The following is a 15,236-nucleotide window of genomic DNA, read 5'->3' on the forward strand; positions in this document are numbered from 1 at the left end:
TCTAATGGGCAGTCAGCTCGAGTTGCTCGTGACTGTTCCTGAATACAAAGTGCAATCGTTCTCGGTTTAAAGTTCTCAACACGTCACATGTTGGGTCAAGTTTTTTCAAGTGTAAAGCTAATAGATTTGGATTTGTAGTACATAAGAATAATTGATAGATATCATTAAGCTAACTCAAATGAGACTCGTAATAAAATCATCGCTGGTGTTGGTCCTCGCAGCGCAGTCTTTACAGACCGCTGTGCGTCTCACGGTGGGTGATGCTGTGACGGCGCTCGCGGTCGTGTGAGGCGTCGTCGTGGTGAATGGTCGGGGCGCCAATATGCTGCTGCATGACAGAAGGAGGCACCTGCGCCGCGTCCGTGGGATCTCTTCTGGTGCTATCGACTCTTTAATATTCCTCCAATGTCAGCAACTTGTTTCCGTCATTCTTTCCGCGTTCTGCCACTTTGGGAAAGAAGGGCGCATTTAGGAGGCGTACGTCTTGTTGCCGCCGACAGTCTTGCTGCCGTCGAGGTCGGAGTCGACGCGGGGGTCAACCTTGTTCAACATGTCGGACTTGTGAGGGCCAGCCGTGTTGGGGGCAGGGCCGGGACCGCTGTGGAGGCCAGTGCCGGTGGTGTTGTGAGTGCCAGTGGTGCCGTGAGTACCGGTGGTGTTGTGGGTGCCAGTGGTACCGTGAGTACCGGCGTTCTGGTGACCCTGGTAGGCGTGAGTGCCAGCGGCACCAGTGGTAGTGCCATGAGTGCCAGTCAGACCAGTGGTGTTGTGGGTGCCAGTGGTACCGTGAGTGCCAGTAAGGCCAGTGGTTCCGGAAGAGCCAGTGAGGCCAGAGGTGTTGTGGCTGCCGTGAGTACCATGGGTGCTGTGGCTGTGGAGAGGGTCGGTAGAGCCGTGAGTGCCAGTGCTACCGATGGTGTTACCGGTGCCGTAGCCAGCGCCAGTGGTACCGGTGGTGGTGTTGATGCCAGAGCCGGTGGTAGTGTTGAGACCGCTGTGGCCCGAGGTGGTGTTGTACTGCTGTCCGTGGACACCAGCAGCGCCGCCAGTGGCGCCGAGACCGCCAGCAGCGGCAGAGCTGCGGGTGTTGTAGCCACCAGAGCGGCCGTCAAGGTCAGAGTCCACGCGGGGATCAGCCTTGTTGGCGAGGTTGGAAGAGTGAGGACCAGCAGTGCCGGAGGCAGGGCCGGGGCCGCTGCCGAAAGCACCAGCGCGGTTGTGGCTGTCAAGGTCAGAGTCGACACGGGGATCGGCCTTGTTGGCGATGTTGGAGGAGTGGGGACCGGCAGTGTTGGAGCCAGGGCCGGTAGCGTAGCTGGAGTGAGTGCCAGCAGCAGCGCCGCCAACACGGTTGCGGCCGTCGAGATCAGAGTCGACGCGAGGGTCGGCCTTGTTGGCCAGGTTGGAGGAGTGAGGGCCGACGTTGGTGGAGCCGGTGCCGGTGGTGTGGCTGTGGGTGTTGCCGGTGTGAGTGGTACCGGTGTGAGTGGTGCCGGCACCGCCAACGCGGTTGCGGCTGTCTAGGTCGGAGTCGACGCGGGGATCGGCCTTGTTCAGCATATCGGAGGAGTGAGGGCCAGCAGTGTTGGGGGCAGGACCAGTAGCACCAGAGTAGCCGGCGGTGCCAGCAGCTCCGGAGCTCAGGCCAGTTGTGTTGTGAGCACCAGTGGTAGTGTTGTGAGTACCGGTGGTGTGAGCGCCAGTGGTGTGAGTGCCAGTGGTAGAACTGTGAGTGCCAGTGGTAGAGCTGTGAGTGCCAGTGGTGTCGGTGTGCTTGTTATCCTTGTCGGAGTGCAGAGCCTCCTTAACCTTGTTGACGATGGAAGACATGGTGAATTGGGTATAAAGATCAGAGTATGGATGGGTTTGTGTAAAAGGTGAGGGTATTGAGAGAGTTTGTTTTGGGTATCAAAGTGTTGTTTGTTTGGTTGAGTGATGATGAGAGGAATATCGGAATCTTGAGGCCGGCGATGCAGTCTCTTTATAGACAGAAGGAGCAACGAGCAAAGATGAAATCATGGGCAAACGCCGTGTGTACGCCTCTGTCAATATCAAGCAATCAAGGCAGCTCCTCAGCTCATCTGTCACAGAAACCGAATTAAGAGGGGCAAGTCTACCCAGTGATCATCCAGAATACACTTTGGCCGTCGTCATAGATGTTGGAGGGGCACATTGCCGCCCGCAGAGGGGCACGAGAGCTTGAACGGGGTTTGACGGGCAGCCACAGCAGCCACACGTTCTTGACGTGCGTTGCGTAGCTGCGCAGCAAGATGGTGCAAAAGTGTGGAAAGGCGTGAGGCGGGCGGCGTCATACTGACGTGAAATTGCAGCGGGATGAAGAAGAGCGTTCGAGCTAGGCCAAGCGACCGCTTAACGTGGGAGCCATTGGCCGCCGTTGGGCCAAACGGTTTCAAACCAGTGGGGTCGGGTCGGACCAGCGCCAGTCACAACTTCAGATGGTCCCGCGGGCAGCAGAAAGCTTGAAAAGCCAAAATGGCAAGGGAGAGGAAAAAAGAGGGCCGGCGTACATGCTGGGGAAGATGACGCAAAACATACGCAGCGTTGTGTTGCAGAAGCTTTGTGCTCGGGTGGTTTGAATGGGGACGGTTGATCTCCCAACCAGGCCTGGGCCCCTGCCTGGTTGCCTGCCTGCCGTACCTGCCATGACTGTGGCTGTGGTGGCGTCACCATTCTTCCACTCCCCCGCCCCCGCCTTGGTTCTGCTTCTCGACCTCATCAGCATAGCCACTGCGGGCACCAATGCGGCCCAACTATTAGTGGTCCAGACGCGCCTTGATGCAATGTCTGTGCAGATCCGGCCGTATTCTTCCTTGCTGTGGCTCAGGCGCTGTGGCTTCTTGCGTGCTCGCGCTGGCGATCGTCGCACGCCTTCCCTGCCAGGTGTGGCGCGCGCGCGACGAGTGGATGCACATGAGCTGCAGGCCACGTTATGGCATGGGTCTTTTCCAGCTAAACATCTCGATCACAAACCCGCGCTCTGCTTGTCTCAAATCTTGCTTAAACTTGGCATGGAAAGAAGCTCTGCGAAGCCTTCAGCTAGGCCGAACAAGGCCTCTGGGGCCGGTCGACGCCGCTACGTTACTGTCTTGGCTTTCTATTATTGTCGGTTCCACAATCTCACCAGCACCCAAGGCTTTGTTGCTGTTTTCACCTCGTCTGTGGGTACAGTGATTCGGTTCTAGAACATGGCCACTGATGAGCTGTGGTCTCGAAAAAACGTGTCCTGTAGAGGTGAAGTGGGCAAGGGTTGGTTCTATGACAACGTGGGCAATGAGTGAGGCTGCATACACGAAAGGTCTTACAGCATGGCAGCTAGCTTCCACGCCGCCCAAGGTCACCTGAGCTGTGTAGAATGATGCTGGTGAAGCTCGGCCGAGTCGGCGATTGGGTACAGCACGGCGAGAAATTGTCACTTGATCAAAACACAGATTCAGAAATGGTTCAACAAAGCCGAAAAAGGGAAAGAAGAAGGAGCGTAAAGAATACGGTACAGCAAAGTCAGAAATTACAATCGAAGCCTCCCATAAGCAAAGAGTGGCGCGCCGAGAATGACGATACAAACCAAGGATCGAGACGGTGTACGATTAATGGGCTTGGAGCTTCATCTAAATACCAATTTCCATGCAGTCAATTAAAGAAGAGTGATAAAATCATAACAGCAAAATTTAATTAATTCAGGTATAAAAAAGGATAGACTAATACAGTTCAAAAATTCCAATTGATTACATCGTCCATCATTCATCATGGCGTAGCTAAAATCGCTGCGCTGCAAGACGTTGTCAAAGTTTTGTGGTATCATGAGTCAGTCGCAAACAAGTCGTAGTATATAGATCAATTGCACAAAGAGAAATTCCCGTCGCACGCTGCCATGTTTGTTATAGGTGCGCAACAAGTCATGTGTGGTGTTTCTCGGTGCGAGGGCCAGTAGCGCGTGCTGTACTGGTGGTGCCGGGTCTCGTGGTGTTCTCAGACAACGCTGCGGCGGTTGCCGCGGCGGTACCAGCGTCCGTGGTGGCCGGCTTCGGCACGGCGGTGGGTGGTGGGCTCACGCTTGCGAGTCCAGAGAAGGCCGATCAGAGCAGAGGCGAGGAAGAGGATGGCGCACAGGAAAGTAAAGGCAATGGTGGCCTTGAACTTGCCGCACTGGTCGCCGTGGACGGGGTGGACATTGTTCCAGTTGAAGACGGCGCCGCAGCTGCTTCCGACAAGCTGTTTTTTTCTCTGTTAGTATTGGACCCATGTGGATGTGTTACGAAGAGAGGAATCTGGGTCCGAAAACTTACATTGACAAGGACGCCAAAGGCGACCCAGAAAAGGATGCTGAGGACAAGGTCGATCGGCCAGTGGGTAAAGGTGCTCGAGAAGGGAATGAGCCAGATCAAGGCAAAGAAGATGCCGAGCGCCGCAATGACTTCGGTGTAAATGAAGCGCCACTGGGAGCCGCCCGTACCCTTGTTGTGGTGGAGGTACTGGCCGTTGACACCGGCGACAATGGCGGAGAAGACGAGCTCCGCGCCGCGCAGGATCAGGCTAACAAGACGGTCGATGGCCATTGTGAAATGCGATTCGATGAATAAGAATTACGGAATAAGAAAGAAGAATGGTATTCAAAAGAGAAAACGGTGTACAAAAGACTTGGAATGCGAGGGGGTATATGATTTGTACACTGGCAGAACACAAGAAGAGCTGGGAACCGCTCGACATTTATCACTTTTTTGGTCCGCGAGTCCTCCGTCTATGAATATCTCTTGTCACTTTTACACACGACAGGGAGCCCAGTCTCATGACGCAGCCCCCCTCCCTTGGCGACGACAGCAGCAGTACTGGTACAACAAACATGCCATCTTTTCCTGGTTTGAGGGCGGCCGCAGGGGGAGGCACAGAGAGGTTCGAGCAAGATGCTCCCCCCAGCTGTGGCTCTCTCTGCCGTGCTTGCGTGGCGACGGGGGCTTGGGCTTGGGTATGGGTATCAAAGCCCAAGCAGAAATTTGGAGATGCTGCTATATTAAGCAGGGCCTGGGTGTGGCTTGTGCGAAATACATGGCCACGGGGCCTTGGGATGAGGTCATGACATTGCGAAACCTGGCATCGTCCCACCTCAGCCACGTTTGCACGCCGATTTTATTGGTGCTCGGCAGTGCAAATATGTGTGGCACATGTGGCACAGCGACCGTTGCTCCAATTGTGGCTGATGAGTCGGCAAGAAGTGGCACGAGTGGATGTGGCTCGTTGTGGCGGTCAACGTTGCCGTTTTTTTTTCCTTCTTCTTTTTTTCATGGGTGGTTTTAAATTAATTGCAGCTCGCGTTTCCCCGCCCTCGTAGGCCAAGATTTTTCTTTTCATTGTTGGCGGCATCGGTTGTGGTGCCGAGTGTGCCAGACCCTGGCGCCCGAGGCGTCCCAGTGACGTCGTGATCGCGCAGTTGACTTGTAATAATAATACGAGTATTATAGTCATAATATGTGGTCGCCCACTGCCCAGCAATGGGCGCCTCGCGTATGCTGCCTGTATCCGGCCTTGTGCGGCGATATGTGACATTTCTGAAGATTTCTGATTTTTTAATATGGTATGATTAATCTAACACGACCCCATATATAGTAATGACCCCAGCTCTGCTTCCGTCAGGTTGAGGTCACTACGGATGCGAGGAAATGTAAGCCGGCTAAACGCGGCATACAAAGAGAAATGATAGATGCGATGTAGTGGCAGATATTTGTGGATTTTTTTCTGGCCATTTCACAGCATTTGGTGAGCGAGTGCTGGATGTGGGAGTGTCTGAGTGTGAGGAAGTGTGCATGGAATGCCACAATGTCGCTGGTGAGGAATCTCGACTTTGAAGGACTAGCCTAAGGGCATACTCAACCTCCGCTATTCTGGAGTCGTTGGTCTTTTTGTGTCGTATGAATAGTTTAAATCGTAGTTTGGTTCATCTTTGATGAGGCGGAGTTGATGATGCGTCTGATACTGTAATACCTGACTTTAGCTCTTTACATGCTTGCCTGCGAATCGTCTTCTGACGACCACAACCTTTTTGTGCCCAAAAACTGGGATAAATGTTGCAGATGTGAGCTGGGAAGCTTGGTCGTTTTAATCCCATTCTCCTTGCAAAATAACAATGGCTCTATACCATGTCCGAAGCTTTGCGGTCCAGACTAGCACCAGCGACAATTTCCATCAAAAGGACCTACCCGGTAGCTGAAAACGCACAGCACGCTAGAAACGGACTTGTGCCAGCTATTTGTTACAGGGGTTCAGGTGCATCATAAAGGATGTCCGGTATCCGCTATCGATTTTAGTCGCCGCCATATCTTCAATCAAAAGGCACGAAACATGCCGCATCGCTAGCCGAAGGCCTCGTGCAGATTACAATACAAAATCTACCCCGGCTACCCGCACGTGCTGCCGATGTCCTTTCGCTTTATACAATCGGTAAATCAGCTGCAAAACGAATGTCTATTCCTTGAAGCAACCGAACAACCGTCATTTGTCAGCTTGCTTCATTTATACTACTCCGCACTCCGAGGAAATAGAGTGTAAGAGCTGCCCGGTAGCGGATGCGGAGCCGCAACTGGTGGGCTCTCGGAGGTGGAACCCCGCCGACGCTTCACTCTACGCAACGGAAGACTGCCTACCACAACTTTGCCATCGGGAAATTTGCATAAAAGTCATTCGAGACAGACTTGCTCTTCTGCTCCTATACTTGACACCGCTGTAGTTTGGCTGGACTGGCATAGGCGTCTCTGGAGGATCAGAACTTGCGTCTTTGGCGGGGTTGCAATCAAGCGTCTATTTCTGGCATCTTTGCCCCTCCTTCAGTTCACCCTCGTTTCCTCACCACTCACGCCCGGCGGCTCTTCAAAGCTACCAAAATGGCAGAAGCCCCCAAGTCCCGCGGAATCCGCATTGCCATTGACCGTGGTGGCACTTTTACCGACTGCGTCGGCGAGCACAATGGCGAGGAAATCATCATCAAGCTCCTCTCCGAGGACCCCGCAAACTACAAGGATGCCCCTCTAGAAGGCATCCGCCGCATCATGAGCCACTTCACCGGCCGAGATATCCCTCGCGGAGAGCCACTGGACACGTCGCAGATTGACTCTATCCGCATGGGCACCACCGTCGCCACCAATGCGCTACTGGAGCGCAAGGGCGAGCGCATCGCCCTGATTGTCACAAAGGGCTTCAAGGACTGCCTAACAATCGGTAACCAGTCGAGACCGAAAATCTTTGACCTGGCCATCCGGAAACCGGATGTTCTCTACGAACAAGTCGTCGAAGTGGATGAGCGTGTCACTCTGGAAGATTACGCCGAGGATCCCGAGAGAACCGTGACGGAAACCGACACGGTGGCAGGCACCGAGGGCGCTCAGAGCAAGGAACTCGTTCGTGGCCTGTCAGGCGAGACGGTCAGGGTTATGCGACGACCTAATCATCAAGAACTCAAGACACAGCTCAAGCAAATATACGACCAGGGTATCCGAAGCATTGCTGTGTGCCTGATGCACGGCTACACATTCCCTGACCACGAAGCCGCCATCGGCAAACTTGCCGAGGAAGTTGGCTTCACTCACATTTCTCTCAGCCACGAGCTGATGCCCATGATCAAGCTGGTTCCCCGCGCAACATCAGTCTGCGCGGATGCCTATCTCACCCCGACCATCAAAAAGTACATTGATGGGTTCCAATCCGGCTTTGCGGGTGGTCTCGGCACTCGCAGTGTCCAGGAGACGGACGGTCCGAGGGGCGCTCGGTGCGAGTTCATGCAGAGTGACGGTGGCCTGGTTGATGTTGAAAAATTCACGGGTCTCAAGGCCATCTTGTCCGGCCCCGCCGGCGGTGTCGTCGGCTACGCCATCACCTCATATGACGAAAACACAAAGACACCCGTCATTGGCTTTGACATGGGCGGTACGAGTACCGACGTGTCTCGGTACGGCGAAGGCAGATATGAGCACGTCTTTGAGACGACAACCGCAGGCGTCACCATACAATCGCCTCAGCTGGATATCAATACAGTTGCCGCTGGTGGTGGCTCCCGGTTGTTCTTCCGCAACGGCTTGTTCGTTGTCGGCCCAGAATCAGCGGGCGCTCACCCCGGCCCTGCCTGCTATCGCAAGGGTGGTCCTGCGACTGTGACCGATGCTAACTTGTATCTCGGACGTCTTCTTCCCGAATTCTTCCCTAAAATCTTTGGCAAGAATGAAGATGAAGGGCTGGATGTCGAAGCCAGTCGCAAGGTTCTACAGGAGCTTGCTGACCAAGTGAACCGCGAAACTGGCAAAAACATGACTGCCGATGAGGTTGCGTATGGATTCTTGACTGTTGCCAACGAGGCCATGACCCGTCCCATCAGATCCATCACGGAAGCCAAGGGTCACGATTCTTCCAAGCACAGACTCGCCACGTTTGGCGGTGCTGGTGGCCAGCATGCCGTTGCTATCGCCGAGTCGCTGGGCATTAGTCAAATTCTCGTTCACAGATATTCCTCCGTTCTGTCCGCCTACGGTATGGCTCTTGCAGATGTCGTTGATGAGAGACAAGAGCCAGAGTCCTCAGTTTGGGTCGATGGTGGTGATGTCGTCGCGGATCTGCAGTCCAAAATGGAGAAGCTCAAGGAAAAGTCTCGTACCACTCTCAAGGAACAAGGCTTCGAGGCCAGCGAGATCATTTTTGAGGAGTACCTCAATATGCGCTACCGCGGTACCGAGTCAGCTCTCATGATTGTGAAGCCCACCGAGGCGGAAGCAAAGGAGTCCTTTGATGGAAAAGACTGGCAGTTTGGACAAGCTTTCGTCAAACAGCACCGCTACGAGTTTGGTTTCACTCTTGACGAGCGAGATATTATCGTCGATGATGTTCGCGTTCGTGGCATTGGCAAGAGCTTCCGCAACAATGAGAAGACTGTCGACGAGCAACTGAAAATTATCAAGCGCCAAGATGTCGCAGAGTCGAAGCGTCATAACACACAGCAAGTCTACTTTGAAGGTGGACGTGCTGAGACACCCATCTACAAACTGGAGAATCTGTCCATCGGTGATGTCGTACCAGGTCCTGCGATGCTTGCTGATGGCACCCAAACTATTGTGGTTACGCCTCGGGCAAAGGCTCTTATCACCGCCACACATGTCATCCTCGACCTACAGAAGGAGGGCACCAAGGATGATACCCAGAAATCAGCCGAGCGCGAGGTTGACCCCATTATGTTGAGTATTTTCGGCCATCGCTTCATGGCTATTGCCGAGCAAATGGGACGCGCTCTGCAAAAGACTAGTGTCAGTACTAATGTCAAGGAGCGACTGGACTTTTCTTGTGCCATTTTTGATGCTGAAGGTGGCCTAGTCGCCAACGCTCCTCATCTGCCTGTGCACCTGGGATCCATGTCGACCTGTGTCCGCCGACAAGCTGAAATCTGGAAGGGCCGGCTGGAAAAAGGCGACGTTATCGCTTCCAACGACCCGTCTTATGGAGGCACACATTTGCCCGACATCACTCTTATCATGCCTGCGTTTGACGAGAGTGGTACGCGCATCTTGTTCTATGCCGCATCGCGTGCACATCACGCTGATATCGGAGGCATCACTGCCGGTAGCATGCCACCCAACTCACGCGAGCTGTACCAGGAAGGTGCTGTTTTCAAGAGCGAAAAGATTGTCAGCAAGGGCAAGTTTGACGAGAAGCGCATCACCGAGATTTTGTACGATGGGCCGGCGCAGTACCCTGGATGCAGTGGTACTCGCTGTCTCGCCGACAATATCAGCGACATGCGCGCCCAGGTCTCTGCAAACAAAAAGGGTATTTCTCTAATTGAGACTCTTATCGAAGAGTACGGTGAGGAGACGGTCCAATTTTACATGGTCAACATTCAGAAGAATGCCGAGATGTGCGTACGCAACCTACTCAAGGATGTGTACAAACGATTCGAAGGTCGTGATCTGTCGGCGCTCGACTTTATGGATGATGGGTCCCCCATCCAGCTCAAGGTCATGATTGACCCTGAGCAGGGCGAAGCTGAGTTTGACTTTACCGGGACTGGCCCCCAGGTGTACGGAAACGTCAACGCCCCTGAGGCCATTACATTCAGCGCCATCATCTACTGCCTACGATGCCTTGTGTCGCAAGAGATTCCTTTGAACCAGGGTTGCCTGCGCCCCATCCACGTCAAGATCCCACCCAAGTCGCTCCTGTCGCCATCGCCCGGCGCCGCCGTCGTTGGCGGCAACGTGCTCACGAGCCAGCGCATCACCGACGTCGTCCTCAAGGCTTTTGAGGCCTGCGCCGCCTCGCAGGGCTGCTGCAACAACCTGACCTTTGGCTTTGGCGGCAACGTCACGGGTCAGAGCGCGGTGCGCGGCTTCGGCTACTACGAGACGATTGCGGGCGGCAGCGGCGCGGGCCCGGACTGGGTCGGCACCAGCGGCGTGCACGTGCACATGACCAACACGCGCATCACCGATTCGGAGATTTTCGAGCGCCGCTATCCCGTGCTGCTGCGCGAGTTTTCCATCCGCGCGGGGTCGGGCGGCCGGGGACAGCACAAGGGCGGCGACGGCGTGGTGCGCGACATTGAGTTCCGCATCCCGCTGCAGGTGTCCATTCTCAGCGAACGCCGTGTATACCGGCCGTACGGCCTCAAGGGCGGCGAGGACGGCCAGTGCGGGCTGAACCTGTGGGTGCGCCGCGTGGAAAAGGCCGACTGGCAGCGCTCGATGCAGTCGGTGCAGGAGGGCGAGACGGAGAAGGAGCGGCAGGAGAAGGAGGCGCAGGGCGTCGAGTACGAGGAGCGGTACATCAATATCGGCGCAAAGAACTCGGCGGCCATGGCCGCGGGCGACCGCATCATCATCAACACGCCGGGCGGCGGCGGCTGGGGTGCGGTGGGCGAGGAGAGCGTGGCGGGCAAGGCAAAGACGGACCACACGGATTCGTGGAAGAAGGGAAGCGGTGCGGCACGTGATGATGCTGCGCTGCAGGCCTAAGCGGTTTGAAGAGTGTTGCTACAAGGCTGCTGATAATCCGCATGCTTCAACATTCTTTTTGTGTAATGGTACTTTGAATTACCCGTGGTAGAGAATTAGACGGCTGCTATTTGTATCAACGCTAACGCATGACATTATTCACGATTTGTGACCAGTGACTGAACTACCAACCTTTTTGCCGGTAAGGTTTTACGCTTGAATCATTTGTTAGATGTTAAACTCACTGGTGCTAGGTACCAGCATTTGCCGGTCATGCTGTGTCAGAAGTGACCCAGAAACACAACTCTGAGTAGGGACTCCGAGGACTCGATTCTTGCAAACTAAAGCCGCTCTATTCAACTGTACAAGAGACTTTATCTTTTCTTCTTCGCCCCCTTTCTATTCTCCCTAGCAAGAGCATGACTGTTTTCCTCTCTCGAGACCAAGGCAGAGCGGACATTGAAAAGACGCCAGGGTCCCATAGTAAGCCGAGACAGGCAGTGACTAGTGCTGTAATTTACAGGGGCCAATGCGGAATCGGATGCGCTAAAAAAGACCATCGAAGAGCCCCCCAATTCCCCCTAAAATCCAATGCCAATGCTCAAGAAGATCATCTTGGCATTTCCCCCCCTCCATCTCAAGGTTCTTCGGCAGTTGAAAAGCGTAGGGCTTGGCGTGTTGGGGAGAAGAAAATGGGGGCGCTAGCATCGACGCGTAGGCACCTGCCGGCGGAGCTCAACTTCATCACGATCCATTATTGCTACTTCATCGTCGTCTGCCTGCTCAGCTCCGCCGTCTTCTGGGCGAGCAGCAGCCAGCATGGCGGCAGCCGGATTAGCTACATCGACAGCCTGTTTGTCGTCGTGTCGGCCATGACCGAGGCCGGCCTCAACACGGTCAACCTCAGCACCATGACGGCGTGGCAGCAGACGATGCTGTTTCTGCTCATCATATGCGGCAGCACCATCTGGGTGTCCATCTGGACCGTCGTGGCGCGGAAGTTTGTGTTTCATCGCCGGTTTGTGCGCGCACAGCCCAGGCGTCCCGACGTCTGCATGGCCGGACGGCAGAGTGTGCGCGGAGCAGCAGCCACGGACCGAGAAGCGAGCACCGAGGATCGGGGAACGGCTTGCGTGCAGCCCACATCGCCTGACGAGAATGCGGCGGAGGAAGAAGAGCAGGCACGGCCTCAGACCTGCGCCGGCCCTTGCAGCTTGGACCAGGAGCCGACGAGTCTCGAGACCGAAGAGGAGGGCCTCACCGATGCAAAGAGCAGGCGTGTTTGCGGCTGCGAGTACCGTGCCCTCGAGCTGCTCTCCATTGTCGTGCCGCTGTACTTTTTCCTGTGGCAGCTTCTGGGCTGTCTCGCCCTCGGCGCTTGGATGCACAGAAACATGCCCGATACGGCGCTGGCCAACGGCATCAACCCGTGGTGGCTGGGCGTCTTCAACGGCGTCTCGGCCTTTAACAACTCTGGCATGTCGCTGCTCGACGCCAACATGATGCCCTTTCAGGGCGCCTATTTCGTCCTCATCACCATGGGCCTGATGATTCTCGCCGGAAACACGGCGTATCCCATCTTTCTCCGATTCATCTTCTGGTCGGGCCTCGAGGTGCTGGACTGGACGACCGAGGCGGCCAAGTTTCAGAGCACCAAGCTCGCTGTCAGGCTCTTGCTCAAGGACCCGCGGCGCATATACACGAACCTATTTCCGTCGCGCCTCACGTGGTGGCTCCTCTTTATGCTCGTCTGCCTCAACACGGCCGACTGGGTGCTCTTTGAGGTGCTCAATCTGCATAACCCCGTGGTTGGGAGCATTCCCGTCGGGCCGCGCGTTTTGGTCGGGCTGTTTCAAGCGTTGGCTGTCCGGTCGGGTGGATTCTATGTCGTTCCGATTGCGCAGATTTCCATTGGCGTTCAGTTTCTATACGTCATCATGATGTACATTGCGGTGTATCCTGTTGTTATTACGATACGCCAGTCCAATGTTTACACGGACAATCTATTTCACAACGAGCTGGCTAATGGGATACATGCTATACCACACGCTGCTTTGCCCAGGCAGGCCAACGTCTCACACCCCAGCGAGAATGACAGCCTCGCCACCGCGTACGAGACACAGCCAGCATTGGCTGCACCGACAGACCAACCTACTTTGCGCCGGAGGCTGAGCCACTCAGTGACAACGCCGGCAGACACACAGACCCGGCGGCTGCATACAGCCTCGCAAGGCGACGAAAGACCTCGTGAGAAGCGGCCAAGCTTTCACACACGACCATTTTCATCTCACGGAGCTTCTCCACACGCCACGTATGACAGCCACATGAGCTTCATTCACCAGCAACTTCACGGACAGCTGGCCCATGATATCTGGTTGCTGGTGCTCGCCGTTCTCGTGATTGTGATTATTGAAAGTAATCACTTCAATGCCGACCCCGTCAACTTTTCCGTCTTCAACATTATATTCGAAGTCGTCTCTGCGTACGGCACGGTGGGCATCTCGGTAGGAACGCCGACAGCTGCGTATAGCTTTGCCGGGACGTGGTATGCGGGCAGCAAACTGGTCCTCTGTCTGGTGATGCTGCGCGGCAGACATAGAGGCTTGCCCACGGCGCTGGACCACGCCATCAGGCTGCCGGGCCATCACTTGAATTGCAAACACTACGATGTCGAGGACAAGTAGATGTTGGTAAATAGATCAAGTATATAGAATTGCAGTGAGCATGTATAATAATTACGCGTATTTCAGCCGCAGATATTGCCATGCGTCTGACTCCATTGCATCACCGATGACTGTCTCATTGTATTGTCCACGAATGGGTACAAGATCGCAGTCTCTGATGCGCGGTCCGCAATTAAAAAGCCAAAGGCAATCCCAGCTTAACTAGCATTTGTCTAAAACTTCTTTCGTCTAATATTACGCAGCCTCCTTAGCAAAAACATCCAAATCATGCCACCGCCCAGCACCGAGCCCGACACAATCACCGCAAACGCATACTCGCTCTGCTCGAGGAAATTGACCGTGTTCATACCATACCACCCCGCCACCAGCGTCGCCGTGGCCATGGCCAGCATGGCGATTTCGACCTTTGTCTCCAGAATCATGATTTGGTTCCTGCGGTTCGCCAGGATCGACCGGATCGTGTCGTCGGTGCGGTGCACGTTCGCCATGAGCGCCGCCGCCTCGTGCACCACGGCGTCGTGCGCGCGAAAGTAGGCCTCGAAGAGGTACTCGACCTCTTCGTGCTCGGCGGCCGCGTGCCGCCTCCCGTCGCGCTTGTCCGTCAGGTACAGGTCCGCCATGTCCTGGTCCTCGCGCAGCAGCTCCTGCAGCGCGTTGCGCACCAGCCGCGCGCGCTGCTCAATGTCGGCCAGCCGGCGCGCCATGTCCAGCAGCTCCCGCAGCGCCGTGTGCACCGACTCCTCCTCCCTGCCGGCCATTTGCTCGTCGAGCCGCCGCAGCGCGAGGCCGACGTCGCGCCGCGCGCCGAGGTACAGCGCCTCGAGCCCCGCCGCGACGGACGCCAGCGCGGCCTCGAGCGCGCGCAGCTCAAACGCCTCGCCGAGCTTCCTGTGCAGCACGTGGCTGCCGTCGCCCCGCAGCTTGTTCTGCAGGTCGTAGGTGAAGACCTGCGAGATGGTCGTGTCGGCGAGCCCGTCGACGTGCAGGAGCAGGATGCGGTCCGCCTGGATCAGCAGCCGCAGGTCAAAGACGTGCACGAGGATGGTCGACTCGCGCACGAGGATGTGCGGGAACCCCTGCGAGGGAACGTCGACGACCTGCAGGTCCCGCGGGCTCAGGCCGTACTCGCTCGCCACCTCGGCCTTGCTGAGCGTCGTCGTCGTGGCGGCGCCGTCGGCGTCGCACCGCGTGCACTGCATCTTGACGCTGCCGTTGAGCGGCGCCATGGACAGCCGGACGGCGCGCTCCACAACGCTGCTGCTGCTGCTGCTGCTGCTCGGGCTCGTCGAGCCGCCGGGTGCCGGCGCGCTGGTGTTGTAGAGGCGATGAGGTGGTGAGACTGGAGTGCGTCGTCCGCTGGGTCTGGACGCCGATGTGCGAAGATTACCGCGCCATGTTTGATGCGCGCTGGCTTGGCGACACTTTGCAAGGATAGAGGCGCTTTTTACTACGCAGCGCACATTTTGGGGCATTTCTGGCAACTTTCGCCCCGGATCAGTTGCAGGCTGTGCTTGATAGGAGGTGCATGATCTGAAGATCTTGTGGAGTTGATAGAGTTGTTAGCGCGCCAACACCG

General features: G+C 55.9%; 5 protein-coding genes across 5 annotated transcripts; 2 read left to right on the forward strand and 3 right to left on the reverse strand.

The window, feature by feature from the left end:
* Positions 1 to 229: 229 nt before the first annotated feature.
* LMH87_010484 (uncharacterized protein) lies at positions 230 to 1,830 on the reverse strand (the record flags this gene model as incomplete). The annotated part of the gene is made up of 2 exons (XM_056197651.1): positions 230 to 389; positions 482 to 1,830. 2 exons carry the CDS (start codon positions 1,828 to 1,830, stop codon positions 230 to 232), a joined length of 1,509 nt encoding a protein of 502 aa, XP_056054678.1.
* A 2,157-nt stretch (positions 1,831 to 3,987) lies between these two features.
* Positions 3,988 to 4,574, reverse strand: LMH87_010485 (uncharacterized protein; the record flags this gene model as incomplete). Its single annotated transcript, XM_056197652.1, has 2 exons — positions 3,988 to 4,230; positions 4,305 to 4,574. The coding sequence occupies 2 exons, from the start codon at positions 4,572 to 4,574 to the stop codon at positions 3,988 to 3,990; spliced, it is 513 nt and encodes a 170-aa protein (XP_056054679.1).
* Positions 4,575 to 6,890: 2,316 nt separating this feature from the next.
* Positions 6,891 to 10,997, forward strand: LMH87_010486 (uncharacterized protein; the record flags this gene model as incomplete). The annotated part of the gene is made up of 1 exon (XM_056197653.1): positions 6,891 to 10,997. One exon carries the CDS (start codon positions 6,891 to 6,893, stop codon positions 10,995 to 10,997), a length of 4,107 nt encoding a protein of 1,368 aa, XP_056054680.1.
* A 398-nt stretch (positions 10,998 to 11,395) lies between these two features.
* Positions 11,396 to 13,660, forward strand: LMH87_010487 (uncharacterized protein; the record flags this gene model as incomplete). The annotated part of the gene is made up of 2 exons (XM_056197654.1): positions 11,396 to 11,459; positions 11,631 to 13,660. The coding sequence occupies 2 exons, from the start codon at positions 11,396 to 11,398 to the stop codon at positions 13,658 to 13,660; spliced, it is 2,094 nt and encodes a 697-aa protein (XP_056054681.1).
* Positions 13,661 to 13,872: 212 nt separating this feature from the next.
* On the reverse strand, positions 13,873 to 15,132 carry LMH87_010488 (uncharacterized protein; the record flags this gene model as incomplete). Its single annotated transcript, XM_056197655.1, has 1 exon — positions 13,873 to 15,132. The coding sequence occupies one exon, from the start codon at positions 15,130 to 15,132 to the stop codon at positions 13,873 to 13,875; it is 1,260 nt and encodes a 419-aa protein (XP_056054682.1).
* Between the last annotated feature and the right edge of the window lie 104 nt (positions 15,133 to 15,236).

Source organism: Akanthomyces muscarius, chromosome 5 (genome assembly GCF_028009165.1).
Source record: "Akanthomyces muscarius strain Ve6 chromosome 5, whole genome shotgun sequence".
NCBI lineage: Eukaryota > Fungi > Ascomycota > Sordariomycetes > Hypocreales > Cordycipitaceae > Akanthomyces > Akanthomyces muscarius.